This window comes from Tasmannia lanceolata, unplaced genomic scaffold (genome assembly GCF_043159265.1).
Source record: "Tasmannia lanceolata isolate RefF3 unplaced genomic scaffold, GAP_Taslan_0.1 ptg000054l, whole genome shotgun sequence".
Classification (NCBI taxonomy): domain Eukaryota; kingdom Viridiplantae; phylum Streptophyta; class Magnoliopsida; order Canellales; family Winteraceae; genus Tasmannia; species Tasmannia lanceolata.
In genome coordinates this window covers 1,269,104-1,279,118 of record NW_027518731.1, presented here as the reverse complement: position 1 = coordinate 1,279,118, position 10,015 = coordinate 1,269,104, and the positions used below count along the sequence as shown (strand labels likewise).

At 36.0% G+C, this 10,015-nt stretch overlaps 1 protein-coding gene across 1 annotated transcript; it reads right to left on the bottom strand.

Moving 5' to 3' along the window:
• Positions 1 to 2,151: 2,151 nt before the first annotated feature.
• Positions 2,152 to 9,789, bottom strand: LOC143864863 (auxin-responsive protein IAA25-like). The gene is made up of 5 exons (XM_077375727.1): positions 9,335 to 9,789; positions 5,796 to 6,046; positions 3,080 to 3,197; positions 2,560 to 2,621; positions 2,152 to 2,468 (listed from the first exon to the last, which is right to left on the bottom strand). Exons 1-5 carry the CDS (start codon positions 9,655 to 9,657, stop codon positions 2,437 to 2,439), a joined length of 786 nt encoding a protein of 261 aa, XP_077231842.1. The 5' UTR covers positions 9,658 to 9,789; the 3' UTR covers positions 2,152 to 2,436.
• Between the last annotated feature and the right edge of the window lie 226 nt (positions 9,790 to 10,015).

Below are 10,015 nucleotides of genomic sequence, written 5' to 3'. Positions count from 1 at the left end.
CGAACCGGCCACTTTGGTTCGGTTCAGTTCGGTTCCAATTTTAAATGGTTCGATTCCTATTCAGATTTTTGGGAACTGATTATATATGGTTCGGTTCTGGGTTTGGGTTCCTGGAATCGAGAACCGAGCGTGATGCGCCCCATAATTATCAAGGGTTTCGGTTCCTTGAACCCTTGATAATTTGCACCCTCCAAATGTCCCAAAACACCATATGGATTCGATCTTCTCCCACGGCCAACCATGATAAATTTTGCTAAAATCATAGATTGTAGAGGCTCTTATGCCAATCTGATATTGACGCAATGATGAATATTTGATAAATCGCCTCATTGGCTTTACTTGAAAATTATTGCCCTATCGATATCTTGGGTGAAATGTCTTCCATCCTTCCGATTTGTATCGGCATTTGATCTATGGGAAGGATGGAGGGTAGTTTGCTTTAGTAGGGAAAATCGGCCTCGGATTATTCAGCGTTGGAAGGCTCCTCTTTTTGGGAAATGGAAATTGAATTTTGATGGTTTGAGTTTTGGAAATCCGGGTCCGGTTGGGATTGGCGGGTTGCTTCGTAATGAAAGTGGTGGAGTTGTGTGGGCCTACTCCAGCACTTTGGGGAGATGTGATGCCTCGGAGGCAGAAGTGATGGCAGTCTATCATGGTATTAAGTGATTAGATAGTGAGTGTTTGGATAATACCATTGTGGAGGGTGATTCCCTCAATGTGATTCGATGGTTGAAAAGAGAAGTGTTGCCTCCTTGAAGATTGTTATCCTTTTTTGGTGAAGTTGAGGATCTAATATCGGGTTCGTCTATTACCTTCGATCACGTGGGGAGGAGTGCTAATGGGGAGGCTGGCAGATGGGTTGGCTAGAAGTGGGGTTGACCGTTTGAAGTTGGAGTGGTTCGATTTTCTCCCTCCGTAGTTGATTGTGCTGTTTTCGTTTTTTTTTTTTTGTTATTTTGTTTCTTTGTTCTTTTTCTTTCCGTGTAATTTTGGGTGCGGTCCATCTCGGTCCCCTTCCCTTTCATAATATACTTCTGCCATTTCAAAAAAAAAAATTTGTCTGAAGTTCATGGAGCAGAAAACCACACGAAAATTTTCTCTATTGAGAAGAATAGGAAAAATATGAGATTAGGCAAAATATCTCCATTTGGTCAAAGGTTGGGTAAACCTTCGGTTTTGGTTCGGTTCGGTTCTAAAGATAAATGGTTTGGTTCTGGCTCCAATTTTTGGGAACCGATTATACATGGTTCGGTTCTGGGTATACCTTAGAACCGATCAAGTTCGATTTTGGTTCGGTTCGGTTCTAAAGATAAATGGTTCGGTTCTGGTTCCAATTTATGGGAACCGATTATACATGGTTCGGTTCTGGGTATACCTTAGAACCGAACCGAACCATGTCCACCCCTAGTGGTTTGTGGATGCTTTAGACACACTGGTGAGTTCAGGAGTTGACAGGGTGGCATTAGAGACTTGTAATAATTTGCCTCAATGAGGCCACAGGGGATGAGTTTGTCCATCTTGTATCTATTTGTCCATACGGATTGTGCAGTTATGTTTTTGTCATTCTTATTCTTAGACATGGTCATTGTGCGTGCCTTTCGGAGTATTGGAACAAAAATTCGCATCAAGCATGGTTTCCTCGTTCATCAATTTGGCCAGATCATCTCTTTGAGTAAAGTAACTCTGAGCATATCTTTACCCGGAGTAGAGCATAAACCTAGAAGAACTAAATAGGCCCATTCAAGAATAAGAAAATTACATTATGGGGTGAAATCTATACATTCTACGAAATTTTTTTTTAATATCAGTCTAATCGATATCATCTATCGATCTCATAAGTATTATTAAAATTTATTTGCATATAATCTTATATGAAAATAGTTTTGAAGTTGAATATGATTATTTGCAAATAATGGATATAATTGTTTTAGAAATCATATAGTAATGGCTTCCAAAGAGGTCTCAATGTCTCATGCAAATAAGATTTAGTTAAAATAGTCTTATCTGCTAATAAGGATCAATTTTGGTGGCATTCAAAGAGGTTCTATAGCGCTTCCATTACACATATACATGTGGAATTTGTTTTACCTCCATTTTACATCAAAAGAAACAGAGCCTAAAAGAAGGATGAAAGTATTCACACGCTATCTAAACAGCAAAACAAGCAATGCATCCATATACTAATAGAGACTGTTAAAACACACTTTGATAATGATTAAGAAGACAAAGATACATAATTGCAGTTAGTATTATTGCCATACTTACTGAGTTTGATGTCCTAGAAGCCCGAATCACCGAAGATATCGGAAAACAGGGAAAAATGACAGAACTAAACCTCCTAAGTAATCTAGAGACTTACAGGTTGCAAAATAAAGAGAAATATCATCTATACTAACAGGCTTCTCTTTTCAGTTGCTTCGACAGAATTTTATTGGTTCACTGCTGATTTTTTGCCATTCTTCCAGCCACTGCAAAGTATGGAAAAATTTTAGCATTTGAGAACTGTCTATCAATTCTTGAGGGAAAAAATAATTTAATGAAAATTCTGTACTACCATACCAAGTGCTGGGGCTTTAGAACCACTGATGATATATAGCCTTTTCACTGTGCTGATGAACATCCTGCAAGATTACTGGATTAGAATTTTATTTATCATCTCTCTCTCTCTCTCTCTCTCTCTCTCTCTCTCTCTCTCTCTGTGTGTGTGTTGCATGAGTACAAGTACAAGTTTTGGAATCCGACATGGGTACCCATATATTTTAATCAATTCTAATTTTATTTCTTTTACATGACAATATGGTTATAATAGGTAATTTATTGGGAATTATAGCAGGTTAAGTAAATAGAATTTTTTATTTTCATATAAAAACTTACTATTAAAATAGATAAAATTCCAAAGATGTGATAATTGTAAATATATTGTAGTATTTAGAAAAAAAATAGATATACCTCGCCCATTCAGAAGAATCCATCCATATAACATAGGTGTGTATCTATGTATATCTCTTCTAAATAAGGTTGAGTGATAGAGAAATTACATCACAAAATAGTAATGAAAATTTAAAAATCAAATACATACTCCCATGGCACGTCGCCTACAAGCATCCGGTCTCCTTCATTATCTTCATAAATAAGAACATGTTCAGGAGTTACAACCTCAACTTCCTCATTTTGTTCCTGGGTCTTGAAGTAATTACCTGAAAATATTAGGAAACAGGAAAAACATAAATAACTTCAGTCAATGAAAACTTAAGAGAAGTATTAAAGATAATTTGACAAGAGGCCATAAGGCTAAGAAGATTAATGCTTTCACTTGCATTGGCGGTATCACGTTTAAATCGCAAAAAGTTACAATATAAACAAGTTTAGATGCATTTTCAGACAGAAAGAATGCCATGGGTGATCACAAAAAGAAAAAGAAAAGGAGCAGAAACCCAAAGAAATATCATGCAAAGGCATTTTATGAAGAAATCATTCAAAAGAAAATCTCTTGAAGCACTATATTTGGAAGAGAGAAATTTTGTTTAAAAGGGTTATCATGCACTTGTTGGACGGTTTCCAAGATTAGAGTATCTAATCTTGGAGTAGTTTCCAGGCTTTTGACTTTCTAAAAACATGTATTTCCATGTTTTTGAGTTGCTAAAAGATGTGGCATTGCATATTAAGCAACCTTTCATTGTTATAGGTTAAACCCTTGAATTGGAAATGTTTTGGAAGGCAAGTTTGCTTAATTAACACTTTCCAAATTGTGCTTAAGGATCCAAACGAATTTGCACTAAATTAGAAGCTTTATGGGAGCTCTTTGCCTATAAAAGGAGACCCTTGGTCCCAGGAAAGAGAAGATTGAGGGGCGTTTCTGAGTTGTCCTTGTGCTCAGAAAGGTGACAAGCATTGTCGGATTTCACACCAAGGAGAGGCAGCCATGGCTCAAGGTATTTCTAACCCATCTCGTTCACTTCGGATTTTGCTTTGTTTTTCATTGCCAAAAATCGAAAGGGATCAATAATTAATGTTTTAGAATCACAGCGCTAAACAGAAAAATCAGATAATCATGCCACCCGAGAATCAGTTACATGAAAACGAAAAACAGAAGGAAAGAATAAAACTTAAAGAATAAGCCATGATTGTGTGGATATTTTACAATTATAATGGCAAAGTTACAAGACAAAATATTCATCTGACAAATGGTAACCAGAGAAACTCTATGACAGTAAAAATGTTGAAGCCAGAGCATTATAGTTAATAAAATTCAAGTTAAAAAAGAAAGAGTTGTATGGAATTAGCAACAAACTGAAAAAATCATTCAAAAGGCCATGAGTAAAAATATGGATTAATCAAGCAAATGCTCTACTAAAATCACAGAATTACTAAATGAAATATCTTACTACAGGAAAATCATGCAAACAAAGAAGAAGATAAGCATTAGAAAATTCAGTGAATAATAATCAGCTAAATAGGATAGAATTACAAATTAAATTAATCAACTAAGAGCATCCAGAGAAAGATGGTCTTTGAAAGACACATTGCATAATGCATGAGAAAAAGGAAATAAATAAATCATTAACATGGGTAAGCTAATATAAAGTGAACTGAAAACAGAGCTTCTATCTAATAAGAAACATGCAAAAGAGAACAGAGAAACAAGATAAAATTAGAAAAGTAACTGAATAAAATTCAATCATATTGGTCAACTGAATTGCCCAAGATAAATTCATGCCTCATCTAATTATAGAATTAAAATGACCCATATGAATTGCAACAATATCTCCCGCGGGGACTCAAACCACATTTGTCTCTTTCTCATTTTTGTCCAATGAATCTACAAGGTATTTCAACTTTCTAAAGATACACTGCTAGGCTAGAGAATCTGACCATGCCTACGCAGACATTTTACCTTTTCCTTGGAAGAATGTAACTGCAATATCAAATCTGACTTGATCAAAAATTTGTTACTCCCTTCAGAAGCCCTGCTTTTAGAATACTTGGATTGCCCAAAGAAACCCCATCAATTTTTATATACCAAACAGATTGAGGTACCACTGCAAATATATTTCCTTAATTTCAAGTGTCTTTCACTCTCAATCCTAAAAATCAAGGTACCAAATCATCTTATTAGTCCATTCAAGGTCAAAGCTACAATAAATGCCAATCTAATTTATCTGTTTAAACTTTATATTTTATTTATATACAAGGACGATTTTCTGCATCCCTGACTTCATGCTCTACGGTTGAAGGTGTCACCACTAGAACAAAGTCTCGATTTCAATCTCGTCAATCTTGCTACCTTATTGTCCCGCACTATGCATCAGGAGTTCTTTTTTTATCTCAAGGACTAGAATTTATTTTGCCTATGGTTCTTACATCAAACCTAGACCAGTCTTCTTCCATAAAAATCCATTACACAGAAACAGAACATTCAAACCAGAAAATAACATGAAAATAAACATAAAATGATTTTGCGAAAGAAGCAATTGAAGATAGTAGAAATATCAATTACATGATCCAGCTAAACCAATGGAAATTGTTGTATAACTGGGTTAACTAAAATCATACAGAATCATAAAACAGGTGATACAGATAACCAGAAAACAAGTAAATAAACACAGTTAAGAAAAAGAAATATCAGTGAAAATGGAATGAAAAACAAATACAGATAATCAATCACAAAAATATTAAAAACAGAATATCCAATTGGTGAACATCTTTACTGTGTGACTAAGAGAATACTAGAATTAGTCTGTCAATGTGACTAAGAGATTAAATTCTCAGATAACAAAAGGCACTGAAGAAATTACTAGAATAGAAGTTGCTGAACATCTTCTGAAGCGCGAGAGAGAGCGACTCATAACTGTCATGGGCCTTCAAATTGATCTTTCTCCCCACTGCATACCCTTCCATGTTGACTTTCACAAACATCGAGTTCTCGACCTTCTCCGGCGCCTCACCGGAAGTCGCCATAGCTTTCTTTTCAATCTCTGGTTTTGGTTGTGGAACTAAATTCTTCCTAAATGTGCGAACTGGCGGCCAACCCACAACAGGAGAGGCTCTGAAACACCATAAAAATATCAAAATTCTCAGAAACCTTCAAATTCAAAGTACAGTAACGAAAAGAACACCATAAAAAGATCAGAATTCATAGAAATAGCATCAAATTCAAAAGTACAGTAATTAATAAACACCATAAAAAGATCAGGATTCTTAGAAATACCATCAAATTCAAAGTATACTAATGAAAAACAGCATAAAAAGATCAGAATTCTTAGAAATAACATCAAATTCAAAAGTACAGTGATGATAAAACACCATAAAAAAGATCACAATTCTTAGAAATACCAACAAACTTAAAGTAGAGTAATGAAAGATAAGTACCAAAAGAACCCAAAAACAGAATGGGGTGAGTTCCAATACGAAGGGAGCTTCGGGTCTTTGTAAGGAGGTAAGGAAATGGGGGGAATGATGGTTTTTAGAGGACATGTATGGAGAAGAAAACCCACAACAAGGGAGGAGTGATTTGAATGGAAATGAAAAAAATTCCATGAAAGGAAGGTTTCAGATTACAGGCTGGTAGTGGCCAATGATGGAATGAAATTAGCCTGAAATAGGAAGGTATAGTAAATGTTCAGCAGAGGGAATTTCAGAACATTGAATTTTACCAAAATACCCCTCCTGTATAAATTTACAAAACTACCGTTATTTCAAAATTTACAGCCATGTCCAAATAAGGAGAGGTGAAGGGTATTATGGTAATTTTGATATTAATGGATGGTGAGATTTTTGGATCTATTCGGATTTTGATTTGGAACTGTTCGGATCCCTTAACCCTTGTTTGGTTGCCAATATAGTATTGACATCCCATGAGACAATCAGGGATGTCTCCTGGCAAATTGTTTACTGATGTGTCACCGTAGTTCCCTCCCTATGAAATCCATTCCAAAATTCACAGCTTGGATTTTGGATGGAAAACTAAACAGGAAAGAGAGGGAAATGAGTTTAGTGATTATGGCTGTTGATCTAGTGGGTAGTGACGGTCCATATTAAATTAGATGGGCCAAATTGCCCATAAATCATAGCAATCAAATGATCTTAGCCATCCAATTTATGTTCTGCAAGTGGACAAATAAAAGAAAAATTGATCGTCAACATTCGCAATGTTTGATCACGTGCATGGGTCCACGTGATCCCTGGGCCCACATCCAATGCAATGCATGGGCCCACTATGGTGATTTTGATTCTAATCCAGCGATTTGGCCCTTACACTAAAAAGCAGGACCCCAAGAATTCCTAATAGGAACTGATCAATATTTGTGGGTTTTGTTGACATGGCACCCGAGTGCCAAGAAAAACACCTCTAAGCTATCTAGGCTTTTGGGTGAAACTTGAGCCAGGTTGGGTTGGGTTGGGTCGAGGACTCAAAACCTCAGTCCGTAACCCGAGCCTCGGGTCAATGAGGGTCAACCCTAATCCAACCCCGCCTTTAAATCTCTCAACCCTAATTCAACCCGATTTTCCAAATTGGATCAGGCTTGGTTTAGTTGGAAAAAATTAGATTCAGGTCGATAAGAGGGGAAAACAGAATAAAAAAATCATAATTCTAAGATTTTAAAATCACGGTAAAATTAGGGAACATGGGTCGGGTTGCCCAAGGCCTCAACTCGAACCCAACCCAAAACTTAAATCGAGTTGGCTCGGACTAGTCAATGTTTGGTTAAGGGAAAATTTTTCCTTCGAAATGAAGTTTCCAGTGTTTGGTTAAGTCATTTCCCAAGTAAACTTTTTTCCAGAATTGAATAATTTCCGTGTTTAGTAGAATAAAAATCAATCTTACCAGACCCAAGAAATTGTTTTCCTGTAAGATATAATAAAGGAGGATGATAATATGATATTTCCTTAGAGTAATTGATGATTAAAAAATGGATTTTTCATGGATTTGTTTTTACCCATGCGAGAAAAATGAAGAACGAAGTCAACATTTTGGCTTTCTTGTTGTCTTTCTCCTCTCTTGTAAATATCCTAGAATTCTCTATCACAATCATCTTTTTAACTTGGACATTCACAACCCTCTCGTTTGGTATTGGCACGCCCCTCTTGAAGAAAAATTCTTCAATTGGCTATTTCAACCTATCAATTCCAAACATCCTGGAATTGCTGAAGTTCAATATCAATGAAGGGCTGCCAATATCAAATAAAGGGGATTAAAAAAACCGGAAGTGGTTTGTTAATACAAATTCCACCCTTCTCTTCTTCTCACGACAAAATATCTATTTAATGCAGAGAAATTATATGATGAACGTGCATAAAAAAAATATAATTTATCTTTATATTCATAAAAAAAGTTATAGTAAAATTTTGTTAAGAAGTTCAAGAAAATAAAAGGGAATTGATATTTCCACTCCCTTTTTAGACCAATCCACTCCAACAAAAGGAGAGCGGAAATATCAATTCCCTTATGCTTTGGATATTTCCACTCCACTTTTAGACCAATCCACTCCAAGTGGATTGGTCTATAAGTGGAGCGGAAATATCAGCTCCCAAATAAAAAAATTTATTAACATTTTGGGGCGGTTTGAATACAAGAATTTTATAATTCAAATAGTTAAAATCCAACACCCTTTAATTTATAAGCTAAAACCTAGTTGGAGTGGATTGGTCTAAAAGTGGAGCGGAAATATCAGCTCCCAAATAAAATTCTTTATTAACATTTTGGGGCGGTTTGAATACAAGAATTTTATAATTCAAATAGTTAAAATCCAACACCCTTTAATTTATAAGCTAAAACCTCGATGGTACATTATTATGATTGTAAAATCCAAGTTTTAGCTTGTAAAATTTAGGATTATACCCTTTCTTTTCTTTTTTGGGCCATAGGGTATCCCCACGCCACTTTGTAGAGCGGGACTATTCCCTAGGGATGCACGCAGGCACCCAGAAGACCATGCACATCGGGTAAAGAAGGGGGGATTCAAACGCTCGTCACTGGAGAGCAAACCTATGACTTACGGGTGTGGCTTTTTAAAATTTGAAATAAAAAATTTAAAATTTTATCAATTTTTCTGTTATTATAAAATAATAAAAATTTGAAACTGAACTTATATTTTCGAATAACGAATTTTTTTACTTGGGACAGCCCCATCCAGTGTAAAAGAGTAGTCATAAATACACTAGAGGAGGCTATCCCAAATATTAAAAAAAGAAGGCAAATATATCACTTACCAAAACAAAAACGAGAATTTGCCGTTCCATCAAATTTTAGCGGGAAATTCCAACGAACATGGTATTTGTACAGAAGAGAAGGGCAGGATTGGAAGAAGATTGAGTAAAAAAAAAAAAAACTAACCTGGACACTGGTGAAGAAGTGTTATGGTGGTTTTGGTCGAAAACCGCTTTGTTGTCCAAACGCCATGTATTCTCAAAACCACCTTCGGTTTCGGAAAACCACCTTTTGGCTCCAAAACCGCCATTTCTCTGTTTCAGTAGCAACCCATTTGGGCCACTTTTTCCCTCTACAGCCATGTCATCAAAACCATTTAAGGAGAACCCAAGCCTTAGCTCTGTTTCCCTGGTTTTGGGCCCAAGGTGGTTTTGAAAAGTGGTATTGGATTTCATCTGTAGACCCTCTTCTTCATCTTTTTGGGGTGTTTCATGAAGTCGGTTTTGCATGGTTTGTTTGTATGTGTGTTAGAGAGACAGACAGAGAGAGAGACAGAGAGAGAGAGAGAGAGAGAGAGAGAGATTTGAAGGGGAGAATGTTGTTGGTTGAAGGTTTTGGTTGCTTTGAGGCTGTGAGGAAAATGTGGGAGAATATGTGAAGATAAAAAAGGGGTTTGTAAGCACTGTAGCCACTAAAGGGGTTGGTGAGAGAGAGTCACTTTTATATTGGTTTTATTTGCATCCAAAAAGATATATTTGGATGGGTATATGGGCCTATGTTTCTAACTTTTGCCTTACAATATGCACAAATGATAATTAGAGAGAGAGCCCATTTGGATGTCATTTGTACTATGTCACATGGTACAAA

Excerpts from the sequence above, each read along its gene's own strand:
- LOC143864863 (XM_077375727.1), bottom strand. The coding sequence starts at position 9,657 with ATGCAAAACCGACTTCATGAAACACCCCAAAAAGATGAAGAAGAGGGT. Across the intron at positions 6,047-9,334 it reads ACTTCTTCACCAGTGTCCAG|AGCCTCTCCTGTTGTGGGTT; the intron begins GTTAGTTTTTTT and ends ATGGTGTTTCAG. Across the intron at positions 2,622-3,079 it reads GTAGGCGACGTGCCATGGGA|GATGTTCATCAGCACAGTGA; the intron begins GTATGTATTTGA and ends GTAATCTTGCAG.